A 23,309-nucleotide genomic window follows, 5' to 3' on the forward strand; every position below is an offset into this window, starting at 1 on the left:
CCCTTAGTCATTTTGTGGCTGCAGAAGACACATAAGCTAATAATCTGCAAATTCCTTGAGTCACAGCATTAGACAGTCTTTGCAGGGACACGTCAAAGTACCAGTGTGAACACTTTCCGCGCCACCACAGTGTGTATCACGCAGGAACAACATCTCAACAAATTATCACGAATCTTTCTGAGTATTTGGAAGGCCATTGAGCGGCAGAAGAGCCTGGAGCCTGAGACGCGAGGCACCACAACATAGCCTGACGCAGATACAAGACAGGACCCATACTTAAAAAAAGCTTTACTCTCCACCAAGGCGTACTACCTCTCAGGGCTGTGCGGTTTTCGACATCCAGCCAAACCCGTTATCAGGAACATACCATGCTATAATCCCGCTCTACGATCTTGAAACAACCACTGACTCAGTGGATCAGTACGAACGACGTGATACTATAATAATCAGTGGTTCAGCTTTGTTTTCTGAAACAGTAATGGAGGCAACAAATGACACAGTGATAAACACCATCAAGGACAACCTAAACGTAACCATCAAAGACTCTGACATATCCATATCTCACAGACTGGGAAAGCAAAAACAACAAAACAACAGACCCATCATTGTTAAGCTGGCGAACAGAAGCCTCAAACAAGATCTTGTTGGTGCTTGTGTACGCACGAAACCCAGAAACCTGTATATCAACGAAAGTCTGACACCAAAACGCAGAATTTTGTTCAACACTGTTACAAATCAGAAAAGCTCATAGACAAAAATTCCAACAATGTTTCACAAAGGATGGGAAAATTATCATAAAATTGCGTAACTCAACAGTGAAACACACAATAATAGATGAAAAATCTTTGATATCATTCTTAGAAAAATACCCCGAAATGATCGACACCTACAAACAAATGACATACTAAATGTACCTGCTGCTTCATCTGCTACTAAATTACCAGAGCTACAAAAACTACCTTTAATGACTAAATTGCCATTATTATTACGCATAAACTACCATGACAACTACTATTACTATTGTGCCAACATGACTGCTTTTACTGTTTATTTGCTTTCACTAACACCACTACTACAACACCAAAAACAACAACTACTACTACTACAAATGCTACTATCAAGAAGGATGGCATACTGCAGGACGTGTTAATACTGGCAGTGATGGATTATTCTACTACAACAGCAATAAATACCACTATACTACTGACACTACAACTACGGCTACGACTGCTGCGGCTACTATTACTACTACTACTATTACTACTAATAATAATAATAATACTATCAAGAAGGAGGGAGTGGTGCAAGCTGTGTTGGTAATAACTGAATTTTGGTCTTCTACTACTACTTCTGATGTTCCTACTACAACTACTACTACTACTACTACTACTACTACTACTACTACTACTACTACAACCTACTACTACTACTACTACTACTACTACTACTACAACCTACTACTACTACTACTACTACTACTACTACTACTACTACTACTACTACTACTACTACTACTACTATCAAGAAGGAGAGTGTGGTACAAACAAGTATTGACAGTGATGGATTGGTCTTCTTACTTCTACTACTACTACTACTATCAAGAAGGAGGGTGTGATGCAAGCTGTGTTGGTAATAGCAGTGATGGACTGGTCTTCTACTACTACTGCTGCCGTGCCTACTACTACAACCACTACTTCTGCCGTCAACCACCTACCACCGGTACCAAAAACTACTACTACTACTACTACTACTACTACTATAACTACTATCAAGAAGGGGGGCGTGGTACAAGCAAGTATTGACAGTGATGGATTGATCTTCTTCTATTTCGACTACTAGTATTTAATCATATACTTAGTTATTTTATTTACTTATTCAATTTAGTATTATTAAGTGCATTTCCATTTCTTATTCGGATTTATTAAACTTATATTAACTTAATTACTAACAATTACATATATATTACATTGTTATTGTTATTACTATATTAACTTAATTACTAACAATTATATATATATTATGCCATGTTATTGTTATTACTATATGTCTAATATGATTATTAAATTATTACAACCTATACTATCATACATTTATTCATATTCATATTATTATTATTATTATTATTATTATTATTATTATAATTATTATTTCTTATTATTATTACTGCTATTATTAATATTACTGTCATTATTATCTATTTTATCATTAATATTATTACTACCTATTTTATTATTATTGTTATTATTATTATCATTATTATTATTATTATTATTATTATTATTATTATTATTATTATTATTATTATTATTATTATCTATTATATTAATGCCACCATTACAATTATTACTTATTTGTTATTACCTTATACACCTATTATGAATGTACTTATGATATTTATTATTATTACTATAAATTATACTACTAGTATTACTTCTACTACTACTTCTACTATTACTTCTATTACTACTACTTTTACTACTGCTACTACTACTACTTTCACTACTACTACTACTACGACAATATTGTTACTGCTGCTGCAAACTGTTACTTCCGTCGCTAATACACATACCTTCATTAATGATACAATTACTATTATTACTACTACTACTACTCAAACATGATTCATACCTCTACACAACAATACAATTCACATTACTAAAACCACTATTTCTGATATCACAATGACTACTATAACACTAATTATTATCATACTGTCTGCTTTATTAGTTATAATAACTTTATTAATATCATTTAGTTTTATTCTTTGCAATTATTATTAATATTATCACACATCATGTCTATTATTAGTTTATTATAATGCATGCTATCAATATCATTATTTATATTACTATCATTATAATTACAATATTATTATTATTATTATTTATTACAATTATCATTATTATCATTTACTGGTATGTTTTCCAATATTACATTATTATTACTATTGTATTGTTATTATTATTATTATTATTATTATTATTATTATTATTATTATTATTATTATTATTATTATTATTATTATTATTTCTACTACTATTATGTATGCCTCTTTTTACTACGTTTACCACTACCTATTACAACAACAACAACAACAACAACAACAACTACTACTACTTCTACTACAATTAATAACAATACTACTACTGCTACTACCATCACCACCACCACCACTACTATTATAACTACTACTACTGCTGCTGCTGCTACTACTACTACTACTACTACTACCACTACAATTACTACCATCACCACCACCTCTACTATTACTATTACTACTACTACTACTACTACCATCACCACCACCTCTACTACTACTATTACTACTACTACTACTACTAATAATAATAATAATAATAATACCATCACCACCACCACCACTACTACTACTACTACTACTACTACTACTACTACTACTGATACTAGTACTGCTACTACTACTACTACTACTACTACTACTGCCATCACCATCACCATCATAACCACTACTATTACTACTGCTAATACTAATACCAATACAAATACTACTACTGCTTTCTCTTCTACCACTACTGTCACTACAAATAATACACTTACTCTGTATACTCTAAACATTGAGATAGCTAAAATCCCCTAACACTTTCACACCCGGTGCAGTGAAACTCACCATATCTGTTTTTCGTTTTTCTACATATTATTTTTCTACATATTATTTTATACAACTATGTCAGAGCTATATAATAATCTTTTCAATTTAACTAATATTGCCAGAGAAGATACTAATGACATAACCATAAAAATAATTAATCAGCTACATGGACATAGTGACCTAAACTGCATTTCTGACTATTATGACATCAACACCTATAACAAAGTATTACGCCAAAATACAAATAATTTTAATATTATACACATAAATTCTAGATCCTTATCTAAAAACTTTGACAACATTACAGCATTTCTCAATACTTTCATTACACCTCCAGATATTCTGGCTGTAACAGAGACTTGGCTAACTGATATAAACAAAGATTTTTTTTTTATTTAATCGGTTACCATTCATATCACCTAGTTAGAAATAGAAGGGCCCATGGAGGAGTTAGCATTTTTGTATCTAATCATATCAAATCATTACAAATCAAAGAATTAACATTACTAAATGAACACATTGAAATTAACATAATAAGAATAACAATTAATTCAGCAACTCATATATTACCCACCATATCTAGACCCCAGAGTAAACATGAAGATGTGGAAGAGTTCACAGATGTTTTATGTACACTACTACAATTTTTTTTTTTAAATGAGAAAGTAATAATTATTTGTGATCTAAACATTAATCTTTTAGAACATACAACACACAATGCAACAAATAATTATCTTGCTGCTATACAAATATGTAGCTTTTTCCCTCACATCTCGAGGCCTACCATATTTCCTGACAATGAAAACCTTAGTGAACCTTCACTACTTGATCACATATATACTAACTTCTATAGTAACTATCTGGAATAGTTCATTATTCTCTGTCTGATCATCTTCCAGTTTTTATAAATTTTTCAGTTCACAAAACTTACAAATATAAACTTAGATCCTTCTCTGAAACAAATAAAAAAAAAATAATAATATTAGTACTATAGACTGGAATGTACTTTTATCAGAGGAAAATTTAAATGATAATTTTGAAATATTTTTGTCTAAACTAAATTAAATTTATAATGAATGTTTCCCCATCTTAACTAAAACAACTTCTGAAAAAAGGCTTAATATACCATGGATTAACCAAGTAATAAATGTAACAAAACAAAAAAAATAAAATAAAATTATATAAAGATTTTAAGATTGGTGCAGTGACAGAAAAACAATACAAATAATATAGAAATACGTTAAATAATGCTATAAAACAACTAAAACAGACTTATTATATAAACCTATTCACGAGTTTAAAAAATGACATAACTAAAATGTGGAAAATTATTAACCAACTATCTAAAAAAAAGCCTCAAAAATAAAAATATTGAATATATTGTCCACAACAATAATAAAATAACGCAAACATCGGATATTGCCGAACTATTTAATAAATTCTTTATTAACATTGCAATCCAATTAAATCATAATCTACCACCACCTACCACCGATCTGCGTTCTTACCTGTCAGGGAACTATCCTAACTCAATGGCAATTCCCACAGTCTATCCTCAAGATATTATTCGAATCATTAACTCTTAAAAAAAAAAAAATAATAATAATATACATGACATCTGTTTCCATTATAAAATCTAATCGTAATTATTTGACCATACCACTATCCTTATTATTTAACCAATCCACAAGCAAGGGTAAATATCCACAACAACTAAAACATGCTATTGTAATACCAATACATAAAAAAGGATCTAAATATAAATAAGTCACAAGTAATTATCGTCCCATTTCATTATTAAGTACATTCTCTAAGATTTTTGAAAAATTAATGAAGGGTTTTTTAATGAACTACCTTGAGACTAAAAGTATTCTTAATCCTAAACAATTCGGCTTCAGAAGTGGACTAAATACATTTGATGCACTAAAAACTTTAAATGAAGAAATATTTTCTGCCCTAGACTCAAAAAGTAATTTATTAAGTATATACGTAGACTTTTCCAAAGCTTTTGGCACAGTCAAACATGATATTCAACTAATGAAACTACACCACTATGGTATTCGTGGAATAACATTTGATTGGTTTTCTGATTACCTATCACATAGAACTCAATATATTAGATTATCTGAACATATTTCCTCTTCTAGTATAATTTCATATGGTGTTCCACAGGGCAGTGTACTAGGTCCTATCCTTTTCCTTATCTACATAAATGATCTTCCTAACATTTTTACAAACCTAAAAACTTTACTTTTTGCAGACGATATGACCCAATACATTACTGGAGATGATGTTAACAATATCATACGTATAGCAAACGTTGACCTAGAAACACTATACTCATGGTGTCTCAGCAATAGATTAACAATAAATTTAGATAAAACATTCTATATGATATTTACTAACAAAGTCTATGATAATCTTCCACTCTTAATTACCATGATGATAATATAAAAATAACAAACAGACACACACTCTTAGGCATAACTTATGATGATAAAATGACATTTAGAAGTCACATAACTAACTTAATTCTTAAATTATCTAGAATTGTATCTCTTATATATTGTATAAAAAATTTGATGCCTAACTATGTACTCAATCTTCTATAATGCCCATGTCTTGCCACATTTAATGTGTTGTTCTCTCATCTGGTGTTCCACCTATCTTACGCATCTCTTACCTCTATTCAGATTACAGAAGAAAATCATACGTATTATAACAAATAGTGATTACTTTGAACACACACAACCTTTATTTAAGAATAATAGTATACTTAAACTTTTTGACATTAACAAATTACAAATTGCTATCCCTATAGCTTTGATTTCCTGCCTTTCTAAAGCCTTTGAGTCTATCCTTAATAGGAAGATAATGAGGCATCTATCAGCTCACAACCTTCTCTCTGATTGCCAGTATGGTTTCCGTAAAGGCAGATCTACTGGTGATCTTCTTACTTTCCTAACTGAATCTTGGTCATCCTCTTTAGGGACTTCGGTGAAACCTTTGCTGTCGGCCTTGACATATCGAAAGCCTTCGATAGAGTCTGGCACAAATCTTTAATTTCTAAACTACCCTCCTACGGATTCTATCCTTCTCTCTGTACCTTCATCTCCAGTTTCCTTTCCGATCGTTCTATTGCTGCTGTAGTAGACGGTCACTGTTCTTCCCTAAAACTATCAACAGTGGTGTTCCACAGGGTTCTGTCCTATCACCCACTCTCTTTCTATTATTCATCAATGATCTCCTAAATCTGACTCAATGCCCTATCCACTCCTATGCTGATGATACCACCTTGCATTATTCAACAGCGTTCAACAGACGCCCAACCCAACAACAATTAAATGACTCAAGGCGAGATGCTATAGGACGCCTAACTTCTGATCTTTCACTTGTTTCTGATTGGGGCAGAGAAAACCTGGTTTTGTTCAATGCCTCAAAACTCAATTTCTACAACTATCTACTCGACATAACCTTCCAGACAACTATCCTCTCTTCTTCAATAACACTCAACTTCCCTCTCCTCTACATTAAACACACTCGGTCTATCCTTCACTAAAAATCTAAACTGGAAATTTCACATCTCTACTCTTGCTAAATCAGCTTCCAAGAAGTTAGGTGTCCTATGGCGTCTTCGTCCATTTTTCTCTCCTCCCAGCTGCTTGCTCTGTACAGGGCCTTATCCGCCCGTGTATGGAGTATGGCTCTCATGTCTGGGGATCCACACACAGCTTTACTAAACAAGGTGGAATCTAAAGCTTTTCGTCTTATCAACTCTTCTCCTCTAACTGACTGTCTTGATTCTTTAAGTCATATATGTACAAATCACAACACAATATTCACAATAGAACAAATACAACATTACAGTCTCACCACAACTACCCAACCCGTACTCGAGACAATCTCATTATACCAGCCCACAATTTAACAATTTATCAACATTTATTATCTTACCTGGGCCCTTAAATCTGGAATGCTGTACCTCATGAAATCAAAACTAAACAATCATTATAAACCTTAAAAAAAAAAAAAAACACTGCAAAAATCGCATTATATCATATTATTGAAATCATGTATGTATGTAAGTATTGTATATTTTCTTTATTTTGGTTATGTAAATTACATATGTGATCCTACAAGGAAAGGAAAGCTATGGCATAGCTTGCACTTTATAATGGATTGGAATTAACAGATTTAGATAAGGAGGAGGGAATTACAACTTATCACCGAATTACTGCCCGAAAAGAATATTCTTTATATGGGCTGCCTTATTATATCATACTATAAAATATTATGTCATGTAATAATGTAATTAATTAATAAGGTATAATAAAATGTTTCAAATGTTTTCTTCTCTCTCTCTCTCTCTCTCTCTCTCTCTCTCTCTCTCTCTCTCTCTCTGCCGCACACAAATGTAAACTGGGTCTCTCATTCATTACTGAACTACGTACTGAGTGCGTAATAAATCTTCCTTTTTCCCCTAGCTCTCTCTCTCTGTCTCTTTGTCGCCGTCTGTCATTCATTCTTGTGGTTGCTTCTCTGTAGGAAACAAACGGGAACAAAGTAGTAGTAGTAGTAGTAGTAGTAGTAGTAGTAGTAGTAGTAGTAGTACTAGTAATGTTAGTAGTAGTAGTAATGGTGGCGGCGGTGGTGGTGGCAGTAATATAATAGAAGCAACAGAAGCAGCAACAGTAGTAGTAGTAGTAGTAGTAGTAGTAGTAGTAGTAGTAGTAGTAGTAATGAAGGCGTTTTCAGTAGCGGCGTGGCTGGGGGTAAACGGAATCAAACGGAGGCAAGTTTTCGCAAACGCGAGGAAACATGTTTCCAAAGTGTTTGCTCGCGTTTGGCAAACACTTTTCAGCCAATCAGCGTGGAGCAACCCCATCAACCTCAGGGAATGAGATCAAGAAGGAGTTACATTTTGAATAAAACTGAATAGTAAGAAATGTGTTGAGCCATAGACGTGGGTACTATTGATGGAGATTTAAGTTTGCATATTGTGCGGCATACTGGAGAGAACCGATGTCAAATATACGGCCTGAAATAATTAATGAATTGGTGGTAGCTGGTGACATGTCGCATCTATCCGTCCTTGTTGTGGGTGTTGTCCGATTCCTTTCTTCTAGTCGTGACTTCGATACATTAATGAAGTTACTTTTCTAATATTAGGTGAATAAAAATCATAATATTGTTGCAAATCCTTATATTATAAAGTAAGTAAGTATTGACGTAATTCAGTAATATAGGCGTCAGAAAACCGTAGCCATAAATTTACAATGGAATATCTTCGCCGTGGTACAGTGGAACCATGCGTGCTTTGGGGTCCGAGGGGTCTCCAAGCGCAGGGGTTCGAATCCTGTCCACGGTCCGAGTGTAGGTTGGGCTTCCTCACACAGGGTAACGGTTTCCTAGCGGGTGGGCTTTGAGATAGGAGGTACTACAAAAGTATCTCCTTTAGCCCATAAATTCCCCCGAAAAGCCCACATGGTATAAAAAAAAAAAAAATCCGAGACCACCACCACCACCACCACCATAGCTTTCTTCATCAACGCGATGCTCTCTACAGCCACCGCCTGCACCATTAACCAACCCAAACACAATTTAATTAAGTGTCTGCCAATCTCAGCACGAACGTATTGTGATAAAGAAAAAGTTACTAGACTGTATACATAAATATTGAAGTAGGCACAAGAAAAGAAAACCACCGAAGAATGACTCCGAGGAAAGATTGAAAACGCGAGGTAGTGGCGATGGAGAGGCGACACTCGTGACCTTAAACTCACCCACCGGCCAGTGTTGTGCTCTGAGTGAAGGGATTCCTCTGCCTGTTGAGGAACCACCAGCAATAAGCACTCCTCCTCACACACCGATCAATGGGAATAAAAAGCATATAGCCAGGGAAAGAAAAATTAGTAACATTATCTATCAACATCTTCATCGTTACCATCACTTCCTCCTCCATCTCCTGCTCTTTGTTTCGTAGCATCTACATCTTCTCCTCCTCCTTACAATCGCCTCTTCAAGCAGACAAACACTTTTTCCCTTCGCTTCCTTTCTTCTACAGTATGGTCTCCTGTTGATATTGACCATTTTTTTTCATCCTGCCTTGTTTCCCTTCTTCCTATTGCTGCTCCTTCTCCCTCTCTTCCTCTTCCTCCTCCTTCTCTTCTTCCTTTTGCTCCTCCTCCTCTCCCTCCTCTTCCTCTTTTTCTGCTCCTCTTCTTCCTCCTTCTTCTCCTTTTTCTCCTCATCCACCATCTTCCTCCTCCTCTTCTTCTTCTTCGTCTTCTTCCTCTTCTTCACTTTCTCCTCCTCCTCCTCCTCTTACTGCTCCTCCTCCTCCTCCTCCTCCCCTTCCTCCTCCTCCTCCTCCTTTTTTTCTTCTTCTTCTTCTTCTTCTTTCTCCTCCTCCTCCTCATCCTCCTCCAACCACCACTGTGTTGCCATAACACATCCCCAACTAGTCATCCTCTTCGACTCTGCATTCGAAATATTTCCCGCTGATATCCCCACGTGACGCGAACATAATGAAAGAAAATTATGTAAGAAGGAATCGGTTATTGGAACTTTTCCTTTTTTTACCTTTATTTTCCAGGCAAGTTTATGATGATGCAGCAGCGACAACAGTGAATGTTTGATGCGGCGCTGAAGAAAGTGGCGCTGTAACAGAGCCAGTTAAATATTATTCCCACCCGAACCATTGATCACTTCTGACGACGCGGTGCATCATGAGAGGTTGTAGTCTCCACGCACTGCTTCATGCTGGCCTCACTCAACTCATGTCGGGAATAATGTGTGGCTGCCGGGAGGAAAATATGAACGGGGCGGGATACGTAAGACATCACTATATAGTGTAGTGAAATATTTGCTCTGGCTGCACGTTACTCCCTATAAATTGTTAGTTCTTTTTTTTTTTTTTTTCCTCACTGGATGACTTGTATTATCACACTCCCTTGTGTGTGTGTGTGTGTGTGTGTGTGTCTGCAAGCCCTCAACACTCGGCGAGGACCGCGCGTGCATTGTGACGTGATGCAAGTTTCCATTCAAAGCAACATTTCAGGAGAGTGAAAGGTGTGGCAGTAATCAAAACCTGCTCAGGTACGTAAAACAGTACATTTATCAAATCCTTTATATTCGTCACAAAAATAATATTTTCAATTGATGCTGCGAAAATATATCATCACTTTTCCTTTTAATCACTGACGGGACACCACATTACAGTGCAGGATTAGCAAGTGGACAGCAGTTCTTGAAGATAGGAACACACTCCTTCCTCTAAGCAAACACTTCCCCGCCAATAAATATTCTCTCTCTCTCTCTCTCCCCTCAAGATGGGAACCGCCTTGTCGTGGTAGGGGGGCTTGCGTGCCCCTGTGACCTGGCAAGCTAGGCTAGAGGGGCCTTAGGCCCCTGCTCTGCCCTTTCGAGGGGGAGAGGGCTACCCATGCTAGTAAGGCCGCCAGTGAGGGGCCAGACTAAATGGTTCCTACGTAGGCTGCCAGTGGACCAGCGGAGCCACCCGCTGGAGGGATCGCCTAATAGGGGCCGTCCTGTGCTGGATGGTTGGGTGTCCAGGCTGGAATGCTTTGGGAGGGGGGTCTCAGCTCTGTCGTCGACAAACTTTCGTATCATGTGGGGCCTGTTTTTAAAACGACTGGTCCGCATGGGGACGAGGTACCCCGTCCACGGCAGCCAGCGCTCCCTCCCATTGTTGTCCCAGTAGGTGGTTTCTCTTGCCCCTGGAGCCATTTTTTGTGTAAATTTATATATATGGTGAAACACAAAAAACTGTCAGGTTATTGTGAGACGTCATCTTCAGGTCTGAGTGGTAAGGAGGACTCCCCTCCACAAGAGCCTCCCGCAGCAGTCTCCTGTTCTGGGGGTTCTTCTGAGGGACGTATTTCTGCTGCATATGACTCCCATGTGATGGTAAATGTTAACCCCATCATTTTCTTATCACGCCTTTGTTACGGCCCGCCCGTAACATGCATTACTACCATCACCTCCTCCGCTTGTTACCTCGTTCGCCACCTCTCCGCCTCCCCTTCCACGTCACCGTCTCGTGAACCTTCCACGTCACCGTTTCATGAAGCCCCGCTACTGTCCCGAAGTTGGATTCACGCGGCCCCTTTCGACTCAACCGAAAGTGTTGAGCCAGCTCTTGGTTTTCTGGATTGGGAGTTGAGATCCAAGCCTCAACCAGTGAACACAACGCCTCTTGGTTCTGCCGTGGGATCAACCATCACCCAGCATTTCACCACTGCGACACCGCATAAGTATCACTTCCCCTCGTCCGTGTTTTCCACATTGCCTCTTTATATGATTAGGATTATTGTTAGGTATTAAGTTGGGTTCTTTATTGTTGTATTTATTAATGTGTTATATGTATATGTGTATGTCATTTTCCTGTGTTTCATGTTATATATCTGTGTCATGTTTCATGTTATATATATGTGTCAATATCATAATGGGTTATTAAAATAGCTTTTTAAAGTGCCCCTTTGCATTTCCTCACCAGTTGAACCTGCAGTGTTTTTTTATTGTTTAAATTCACCGGCTCTCCGATGCCAATCTTACCAGTTTAACCGGTGAACGTAACAATTGGCGACCGTGACAGGACCATTATAACCCATGTTCAGTGTTCCATTTTTCCAGTGACTTTTTTTTCTGTGATTGCTTGTGTTTCTGTGGTGTTGTGACTCTGATGTGTTTTTTTTCTGTGACTTACTCTGCGTGTGGTTTAAATTTACCTTTGTGCGTTCAAGTGGCTCCTTTTGGGTTAAACGTGCTTCGTGACTTTCATTGGTATCGCATAGCAGTGGTAGAGCAGGAAACCAGGTAGAAAGGCGTGTTCACCGATAGCACTTATCTCTATTTTTGCACATAGGCAGGTGTGTAATAAGTGTTATCCAAGTGTTGGGATCATCATATGTTCATGCGAACCCTCAATTCCCTCACTTCGCGGATCATTTTTCTCGCTAGTTAGAATCGGCCATTTTAACTAGTCTCTCAGACTAATCCGCCTCCTTATCAATAACAAGTCTCAGTACAATTCGCTCCTCACTCTCAAGTCTCGTAACTAGAGTAATCCGGATCCCTCTTAATGCCGTAACTCTCTAGTTTACCCTCATTAGTGATTGTACTCATAAGTGTTTACTTAAGTATAATCTAGGTAATTTCCAAGGTTGCCTTTATTATCAATCTGCCAAGTTCCTCACTTAAGTAATTCGCTTATCATTTTTTTGTTGTGGTTTAACATCTATTTAATATGGCTTCCGCTCAGTTTAACGTTGAAGATTTTTGTGCCGACCCTTCTCTGGAACAACTTAAAGATGCTAATATAAAGAAGGACCAATGGAAGACCATCGCTAAACATTTTGATGTTCCCATCACGTCTCAGATGACTAAAGAGGTCATTAAGAATGTAGTTGTTGAACATCTAGTGCAAGAAGGTCAGTTGCTAGGAAATGCCATAGAAGAGTTAACTCCCATGTCAGCCTCTACGAGGACTATAATACACAGTCCCCAGGAAGAACAGGATAATAGTAGGATAAGTCAATGGGAAATTGAGAAGCTTAAACTAGAATACCGGATGCATGAAAGCCAAATGCAACTACAGGAAAACAAATGCAATTACAGGCAGAAAAAGAAGCAAAAGAAATGCAATTACAGGCAGAAAAAGAAGCAAAAGAAATGCAACTACAGGCAGAAAAGGAAGAGAGAGAATTACGGGAAAGACAAATGCAACTACAGGCAGAAAAGGAAGAGAGAGAATTTCAGTTACGACTTAGAAGGCAGGAGAAAGAGTTAGAAATTCAGGAGTTAGCCCTACGAAATGACGCTAAGTTTAGAGGGAAGAAATAGATATAAAGAAACAGTTAGCAAGCTTTAATCCTGCTACAGCTGCTCCGCTAGTTCCCCCTTTTGATGAATCTGATGTTGACGGGTCATTTCGCGCTTTTGAGAGCATTGCTAATAGGAATAAATGGCCCAAGGATCAGTGGGTGTCTCTCCTTGTCCCTAAGCTAGTAGGAAAAGCTTATAGGGTATACAACGGCCTTAGTGATGAGGTAGAATATGAAGAGATCAAAGGTAACATTCTAGACGCCTACTCTATCACTTCTGATGGATACAGACAGCAGTTTCGAAAGTATGTGAAACCAGAGTCTCACACCTATGTTGAATTTGCTAGTGAGAAACTAAGACAATTTAAGAAATGGTTAGCCGCCCTTAACATTACCACCTTTTCGGAGTTGCTCAATCTAATGGTCCTGGAAGAATGGAAGAACAAGTTACCTTTAATATTCTGAGGCATGTGGAAGAACGGGAGAGAGTGATCTTATGTCTGCCGCTAAAGTGGCTGATGCGTTTGCTTTGTTGATGGGATCCCTGGGTAGTAGAGGTCGTGGTTCACTGTCTAATGTTAGGTCCTCCTTTGGGGAAGGTTTTGGGGTGCGGGTGGTAAGCCAACCGGATTCTCGCCAAATGCATATAATTCCCCCTGGTGTACATACTGTAAGAAGCCAGGACACACGATCCAGAAATGTAGACACCCAAATTGCAAGGGTTCTCAACGTCAATTTTCTTTTGTGTCCCCTAGACCTAACACATTTGAGAACAAGAAACCAGTGGCCCTAGCTAACCCTGTCAACTCTCCTCTAGAACTTTATGACTCGTACATGTATCAAGGTAAAGTGTCCTGACTGATGGTAAAGACAAGGCAATAAATATCAAGGTTCTGCGTGATACAGGTGCTGCCCAATCCATCTTAAGGAAGATGTCATCCCTAACATCAAACAGGCTTTCACTGGGAGAAGGTGATCCTTACAGGTCTCGAATCACAGCTCTCCTATCCCTTGGCTAATATTAGCTTACAGTGCCCGTTCATTTCAGGAGAGGTTGAGGTAGCCATTAAACCTGGTGAACTGCCAGTACCGGGGTACATCTTGTACTGGGTAATGATCTTGCGGGTAACTTGGCTGTTCCAAACTTAATTGTTCTTGATTCTCCCTTAACAGAAAGTCCCACTAAGATCCTGGACGAAACATCCCCTCACTTCTTCCCAGTGTGTGCAGTCACCAGGTCTCAGTCCAAGTCCCTGCCCTTTCACCACCTCCTCCACCAATGATTGCCTCTACTGACAACTTGTATAATAACATCATTTCAAAGGAGAATTTGATTAATGCTCAGGAACAGGATCTCACTTTGGCTAAGATCAGACATGTTGCCAGTGAGACAAAGGATATGTCTAAATTGCCTTGTTTTTATTATCAGGAAGGAGTCCTGATGCGTGCCTACAGACCTCCTGAACTGAAACAACTAGACACCTGGTCAGAAACACATCAAGTTGTCATCCCTTGTCTGTAAGACCAGCCATTATAGAACTAGCTCATGATGGATTGTCAGGTCATCTAGGCATCCAAAAACCTACAAGAAGGCTCTTCAACATTTTTTGGCCAGGAATGAAAAAGGATGTGTCACACTATGTAAAAACATGTCACATATGTCAAGTTGTGGGTAAGCCTAACGAACGCCTTGTGCCAGCTCCTCTGACGCCTATTCCAGTTCAGACGGAGCCCTTCGAAAAGATCATTCTAGACTGCGTAGGGCCCTTACCCAAAACCAAACGAGGGAATCAGTATTTGTTAACCCTCATGGATCCCACTACCAGGTACCCTGAAGCATTCCTCTTAAGAACATCACATCAAAGACCATTGTAAAACATCTAATACATTTTTCACCTCGGTAGGAATTCCAAAACAAATTCAGTCTGACAAGGGTAGCAATTTCACTAGCCATTTTTTCCAACAGATAGTGAATGAGCTAAACATCGACCATGTTACCTCCTCGGCTTACCACCCCAATCCCAAGGCTGTCTGGAGCGGTTTCACCAAACATTAAAATCCATGATGAAGAAGTATTGCTTGGAGCATCAAGGAGACTGGGATGAAAGTATTTCTTTCCTTCTCTTCGCTTTAAGAGAATCTCCTCAAAATTCTTTAGGTTACTCCCTTTGAATTACTCTATGGTAGACAGATCAGGGGGCCTCTCAAAATATTAAAGGATCAATGGTTTACTCAAAATACTCCTTCAAGCCCCAGTGTGTCTGACTACATCAGTAACCTTAAGAATAAAATCAGTGAAGTCAGATCTTTGCTAAATCAAACTTCCTCAAATCTCAAACTAAAATGCAACAGAATTCTCTTCCCAAATCTGTCATGAGAAGTTTCAAACCAGGAGACAAGGTTTTACTTTTCTCCCCACTCCAGGCAATGCTCTTCACAGTAAGTTCATGGGACCTTATGTTGTGGCTCAAAACTAAGTCCATTAAATTATGTGGTCCACACTCCTGACCGTCGTAAGGATTCCCAACTAGTTCATATTAATCTAATGAAACCTTACCACTCCAGAGAACCAGAGGACGACTTGTCTCGCGCTGTACCTGTATGTCTGGTAGGGAAGGAGTCTGGTCCTGTGCCCCCCGAGGAAGAGTCCGACATCGAATTCCTCTTCTCGTCACCCAAAGGACGCCCCTCAAACAGCCAAATCATGTCCAACCTTGATGAGGTGTTTCTTTCCTTAACACCTTCACAACAGTCTGATCTTAAAAGTTATTGCTAGACTTTTCTGAAATCACAGGTGACCTTCCAGGAGTTTGTAATACTATCCAACATGACATAACATTAACATCTAACGACATCAAGCCTATAAGACAACCAGCCTATCGCATTTCACCCATTAAAAGAGACTTGATGAAAAAAGAGGTAGACTATCTGCTCTGTCATCACCTTGCAGAACCTAGTATATCTCTTTGGGCTTCTCCCTGCCTGTTAACATCTAAGCCAGATGGTAGTAGTCGATTTTGCACCGACTACCGGAAATTAAATAAAGTGACGGTGCCAGACTCCTACCCATTGCCCTTGATAGAGGACCTTATAGATAGTATAGGAGTAGCCAAATTTGTAACCACTATAGACTTGCTTAAAGGTTACTACCAGATTCCCTCTCGGACGAGGCCCAAATAATATCCGCCTTCATCACTCCCTTCGGACTATACCAATACACAGTGATGCCCTTTGATTGTCTAATGCTCCCGCCACCTTCCAGAGGGCTATAAATTACATAACTCAGGACTTGGAGGGCAACATCTACTTCACCGACCTGTTCCTGGGCGGCACCTTCCTCACCTACGGCACGGAGGTCATCAACTTCCCTGACATGGACCCCGAGAAGCGCATCGATCCCATGACACGCATCTTCCCAGAGTCACCAAGTGCACCTTCAGGAAGTTCGGCCCTTCGGGAACCATCGAGACCCACGACACCATGTGTGTGCTGGCGGTTAACATCATCAACGAGAAGATCTACATTTTCATCTGGTTCTGGCTGGTCTCTCTCACCACCCTCACCGCTGTCTGGCTCGTGTATCGCCTCCTCGTCATCGTCTCCTCCGATGTGCGCTTCAAGCTTCTGCAGGTTCTTCCTTTGCGAGGTGCTGTGTCTGGTGTGGGGGTGGACAACATCATCGCCGACGCCTTATCAAGATCTCCCGTCTCACCTCCTTCATGAGCCCATTACGGAGGTCTTAGGGGGGAGGAAATGTTACGGCCCGCCCGTAACATGCATTACTACCATCACCTCCTCCGCTTGTTACCTCGTTCGCCACCTCTCCGCCTCCCTTCCACGTCACCGTCTCGTGAACCTTCCACGCCACCGTCTCGTGAACCTTCCACGTCACCGTTTCATGAAGCCCCGCTACTGTCCCGAAGTTGGATTCACGCGGCCCTTTCGACTCAACCGAAAGTGTTGAGCCAGCTCTTGGTTTTCTGGATTGGGAGTTGAGATCCAAGCCTCAACCAGTGAACACAACGCCTCTTGGTTCTGCCGTGGGATCAACCATCACCCAGCATTTCACCACTGCGACACCGCATAAGTATCATTTCCCCTCGTCCGTGTTTTCCTTATTGCCTCTTTATAGGATTAGGATTATTGTTAGGTATTAAGTTGGGTTCTTTATTGTTGTATTTATTAATGTGTTATATGTATATGTGTATGTCATTTTCCTGTGTTTCATGTTATATATCTGTGTCATGTTTCATGTTATATCTGTGTCAATATCATAATGGGTTATTAAAATAGCTTTTTAAAGTGCCCCCTTTGCATTTCCTCACCAGTTGAACCTGCAGTGTTTTTTTTTATTGTTATTGTTCACCGGCTCTCCGATGCCAATCTTACCAGTTTAACCGGTGAACGTAACACCTTGCACTCACTTCTCAAGGTGTATTGTACGGTTCTTCGCATTCGACTTGTTTACGATAAGGACTTTCCGTCTAATCGCTGCTATGTATGTTTGGCAGTAGAACATGTAGCATCACTGCCCCTTCCTGGCTCTAGTTTTAAGACAGAACTTCTCCACTCTCGCAATATTTCGGACAGTGACACGGACTACATCCCAAATCTTTTTGACAACCATTCAGAGAATTCAGTTCCTGAAGTTCGCCAGATCCCGCCTCCACGTTGGTTTGTGGCCTACTACAGAAATGGGCGCGGGAATTTCATTCACGCCTCCCCGTACTTGTCCAGAGATCGGCTCTATTCCTGAGGGAAACCTCAAGAAATATGGGAATGGGGTTTGGGGTGGTCGTGCGAGCAAAAGACTTCACGCAGGCAAGGATGTTGCAACATCTCCCCTGCCCTAATAACAGCATGTTTAAGACTATTAAGGCACATCCCACCTTTAATTACAGTAAAGGTTGTGTGTACAGTCAGGATTTTTACGAATTTCCTGAAGAGGAAATACTGGGTATGTGTCCTAACTCAGTCCAGAAGGTGACAAAGATGAAGAATTCTACCAACATGGTCCTTCTCACCTTCTTTGGTTCCACCCTCCCAGACCGTGTTCATATCGGCCCTATCAACCTTAGGGTTAGGCGCTTTGTTTCTCGCCCTCTTCAGTGTTTCTCTTGCTATGGGTACGGTCACGGCAAGGGCTCCTGTAGGGGAGCTTCTCGATGTGGTAATTGCTCGGCACTAGATTCACACTCTGAGGAGCATTGCAATGCTACTGCTTACTGTTTCCATTGCCGTGATGCTCACCAGGTACGTTCCAGGCAATGCCCCAGGTATCGCCTGGAGCAGGACATTTTACAGTTTGCTAACTCGCAGTTCATCAGCCTCGGTAGTGTTCGCCGCGAACTCCTGTACCGCCAGAAGGACGGTACTGGTGCGACATATTATGCTTCTTTGGCCGCTCGCTCTTCAGTTGAGTCTGCCGGTCCGAAGACCACTCCTGATACCTCTCGCTCTGTTGGGGCGGGTGGTCCTGTTTATCTGGCTAACAGGTTTGCCATTTTGTATGATGACTCGGTTGAGTCATCTCTTAGAAGTGACGAGAAAAATACGAACTTGACCAAAGTCACCCATGTAGTAGATGTCCATTTACCACCTGTATCTCCTAAGCCTTTCAAGGGCCTGACCAAACGGCACCATGGCTCTGCGGAGTCGATCGATTTAGCTCAGCCTAAACAATCTAAGGTTTCTCCCGGTGTACGTGACCGTGAGTCCTCCAGAGACCGCTCTGCAATGATAGCTCCAGTTGTTTCTGTCCAGCCTTCTGTGACGCCCTCCGTCTCAGATCGGGCTTCTTGTGATGAGGACGGTCTTAGCATGGAGACGTCCGATGATATTGTCACAGCCGTCCCTCGTGGAACCACTGTATCGGAAAGTGCAGTCCTGCCTGACCCTCGTCCTCCGGGAACCGGTAGAAGTGATGATGGTTTGCATCACCCACCGATAGGCCGAAAGGCTGTGGTCTGACGACCTGGCACATCTCAACTCCCGGTGTCTTCTCGTCGTTTAATTATTTCTAGTCAGGTGAGTCACGGACAGCCTCTTCAAAAGGCTCGCCCGTCCACTGCACCTAAATAGTCATCTTCAAGCTTCTACAGTGGAATTGTAGAGGCCTTCGCGACTCGTGGGGGGAACTCTGAGCTTTGCTGTTGGAGTTCTCTCCAGCCTGTGTAGCTCTACAAGAGACTATGCTAGGTGATAGTACTTATTCTAGTCCTCCTGGCTATCGTGCCTTTTTTAGCACTCCTTTCCCTGACCAGGGCCACCATGGTGGCACAGGTATTCTTGTCCGTCAGGATATACCTGTCATCCCATTACAACTTAACTCTCCCCTTCAGGTGGTTGCTGTTAAAGTCTTTATAGGACGACTGTACACCATTTGCAGTTTATATCTCCCTCCTCGGCTTCCTGTCTCCAGGGGTGAGCTTGACGGCCTGATGCGTCAGCCTTTTCTTTTGCTGGGAGATTTTAATGGCCGTCACCCATTGTGGGATGTAGGTGCTAGTAATCCTCGTGGGGTTTTAATCGGTTATTTTATTGACGATGAGGGATTGAAAGTTTTAAATTCTGGCGATGTCACACATTTCTACAGTCCTACTGGGACTTTTACCGCTATCGATCTTCCTCTGTGTACATCTAATTCTTTCCTTGATTTTAACTGGCGGGTCCTACCAGATTTACACGATAATGACCACTTTCCGATTTTATTACAATCTGTGAACACTGAGCCACAGTCCCGGCCCCACGCTGGGTTTTAGACAAAGCAGATTGGCCTCGATTCACAGACCTTAACTCTTTTATCCGTCCGTTGGCTCACTTTTCTACTTGTGCTGAGGCTGTTGATTATTTTACCGATTTTTTTTAAATTTCAGTAGCGCTTCAGACAATCCCTAGGACGTCAGGTCGCTTTACTAAGCTTCCCGTTCCTTAGTGGAACGCAGCATGCACTAAAGCTGTGCAAGAGAAACGGGCGGTTTTCTCTCGTCTCCGGCGTCAACGTGGGGACCCGCAATGCCTGGAAGCTTTTCGGCGCTGCCGACCTCGGGCCCGCCGCATTTTGAATGAGGCACAAAGAGCCTCTTGGAAAGCCTATGTCTCTTCCATAAACGTTCGTACCCCTCTTACGGATATCTTCAACAAGGTCCGCCGAGTTGCTGGGAAGTATTCTGCTCCTTTTGTTGTCTGCTGGGCGGACGGTGGCAGACCCTGCGAATGTCGCCGACCTCTTCGCGGAGTACTTTGCCAGTGTTTCCCAGAGGCATCCTGCAGCTCCGGGCGCACGTCACCGCCAAAGAATGGGATCTCTCGGCATAAATTTTTATTCTGCTGGAAGGGAGTCTTATAATGTCCCCTTCTCTGCTTCCGAGTTGCGGACTGCTTTGTCCCAGTGTCACGACTCTTCTCCTGGGCCAGATGATATTCCTTATGCCTTCTTGCGCCACATGTCTGACAGTGCTTTTAACTTTTTATTAAATCTATATAATATGATGTGGCATACCGGTGAATTTCCATCTTCTTGGGCTGTCGCAGTAGTTCTCCCATTTCCGAAGCCTGGGAAAGATAATCTGCAGGCTACGAACTACTGCCCTATATCTTTGACATCTTGTATTTGTAAAGTGTCCAGTTGGGCCAACATGAACGGTTTTCGATTCTCCACCTCCAAGACCGTAGCCATGCATTTTTGTCGCAACCGTGGTGTCCATCCTGACCCGGATTTATATCTCGCCAATAGACGCCTCTCATGCGTGGAGGCGACTCGATATCATGGCCTTTTATTTGACAACCGTCTCACCTGGGTTCCCCATTTCCGCTCTCTTAAGGCGTCTTGTCGGCAGGCACTATCCCTTCTTCGTGTTTTAAGTCATACCTCTTGGGGTGCGGACAGGGACACGTTGCTGTTGCTTCACCGTACACTCATACTTCCGAAGCTGGAATACGGCTGTGAGATCTACTCATCCGCAACAGATGCACGACTACGCACGCTTGACCCCGTGCATCATGCTGGGGTCCGCTTGGCTACGGGTGCATTTCTGACATCTCCAATACCTAGCCTTCTAGTGGATGCTGGTTTCTGGCCGCTCGACCTCCGGCGCCAACCTTCGATGCTCCGGTGTTGGTTTCGCACCCACCGTCTTCCTGATTTTGTCCACTGTGTGTCAATGTTGCGGGACTCGCGCTCGCAGGCGTATGTCACTCGACCGAGTCTCCCTAAACCTTTTGGCCTACGTGTTGCAAATCTCATGGAGGAGTTATCTATCGAACCCACTCCTGTGTATTCTTTCCGGCTCCCACGAGTTGGTTATTGGCAGCTTCCTGTTACCTCATTATGCCCTCCTGCCATGGATGGCAAGAAGGATTTTCTTCCAGCTCTGTCCCACACACGGTTTTTAGAACACTTTTTAATCCATTCTGATGACATGCCCGTTTTTACTGATGGTTCCAAATCCGACGCAGGCGTTGGGTTTAGTGTGGTTTTCCCCTCTTTTTATCGGTCTGGCAGTCTTCCTTCGGTAGCCTCCGTCTTTACTGCGGAGCTGTCTGCCATAGTTTTAGCTTTACAGATTATTTTTACTCTCCCGGACTGTCGCAGTGCTCTTACTGCTCTCTCTTCTTTTATTTCCCATCACCCATTGGTTTTATCAGCCCTAGAGTGGCTATATCTACTTACCAAAAGAAGATATCGTGTTGGGTTCTGTTGGGTCCCTGGTCACGTTGGTGTTCCAGGAATGAACACGCTGATCGCCTCACTAAAGAGGCAGCAAGTCGCGCTCCATCTCCTGCCCCTGCTCCTTTTCGAGATGTATTTCATCTAATTTGAGATAACATTTTATTCATTAGTTTTAATTATATATCATTTGTGATAGAGACACTTGTAATATATTGTTATCTTTTATCATAGGTGGTGGCGGTCCAAAAGCCAAGTCAGCGACTCCACTCACTGACAAGGTGCATGCCATCCTAGGCGAGGGTAATGCTTCTATCATGGGAATACCCGACACGGATGACTTCACCAGAATGTAAGGAGACATATGTGTGTTGATATTAAGTGGCAATGATGACTACTAAACAAAGCAGATTGTTGAGCTCACTGCTACAGTCATAGGCTGTTGCTGGAATCAATATGAGTACAATGATAATAATATCAAATAATACAGAAGGGATGAAAAATAAATGAATACCAATTAAACTTCCTGAGTAAGTATGTATTGTATTATATCTCCCACAGTGACTTGTACAACACAGTGGTTGCCAGCGGAGCAGCACAGCTTACCACCTCGCAGTCCATCAAAGTGGTGGATGAAAAGGTGGAAAAGTACCTTCCACCCATGGTGATTGCAGCATCAATGTGGCCCAGCAGTGGCGTGGAGGCGTCCCTTCAACCCATAGTGGTGGAAAAATCCCTCCCACCCAGTGTCTCCGCAGCGCCAACATTTTGCTGAAAAGCAAATGCAGCTCATTGAGTGTAAGTTAGAAATAGCCCGGAGAGAAGAGAAGGCTGAAACCCTGAAGATTGAAGCTGCAACCCTTCAAGTAAAAGCTGCAATGGAGCAGCTAGATTCTGCAAAGGAACAGAAAGAGGCAGCCAAGAAAATGGGTGCCTATTATGCAGAAAAGCTCACAAAACTAAAAGGAAATAAATAAATTTGTCCTAGTAAATTTGACATGTACATTTTTTAGTTTATATTAATGGTGACTTATTAAAAACTAAAAGGAAAGAAATAAATTTAAGGGACATTTAATGTTTGTTCTATTAAATTTTCCCTGTACATTTTTAGTTTATATGAATGAACTAGAAGTAAGCTTTTTTTTCAGAAAGGTTCAACTTTTGCCTT

At 40.8% G+C, this 23,309-nt stretch overlaps 1 protein-coding gene across 1 annotated transcript; it reads left to right on the forward strand.

Annotated features, from left to right (window-relative positions):
• The first annotated feature begins 478 nt into the window (after window positions 1-478).
• Window positions 479-23,047, forward strand: LOC123502498. Its single transcript, XM_045251621.1, has 3 exons — window positions 479-692; window positions 22,376-22,493; window positions 22,703-23,047. The coding sequence occupies exons 1-3, from the start codon at window positions 479-481 to the stop codon at window positions 22,914-22,916; spliced, it is 546 nt and encodes a 181-aa protein (XP_045107556.1). The 3' UTR covers window positions 22,917-23,047.
• Window positions 23,048-23,309: the final 262 nt, after the last annotated feature.

Source organism: Portunus trituberculatus, chromosome 11, assembly GCF_017591435.1.
Source record: "Portunus trituberculatus isolate SZX2019 chromosome 11, ASM1759143v1, whole genome shotgun sequence".
NCBI classification, from domain to species: Eukaryota; Metazoa; Arthropoda; class Malacostraca; order Decapoda; family Portunidae; genus Portunus; species Portunus trituberculatus.

Coding starts and splice junctions, on each gene's coding strand:
- LOC123502498 (XM_045251621.1), top strand. CDS start 479: ATGGAGGCAACAAATGACACAGTGATAAACACCATCAAGGACAACCTA. Junction 693..22,375: donor AAACCTGTATATCAACGAAA/GTCTGACACCAA, acceptor CTTTTATCATAG/GTGGTGGCGGTCCAAAAGCC. Junction 22,494..22,702: donor ACGGATGACTTCACCAGAAT/GTAAGGAGACAT, acceptor TATCTCCCACAG/TGACTTGTACAACACAGTGG.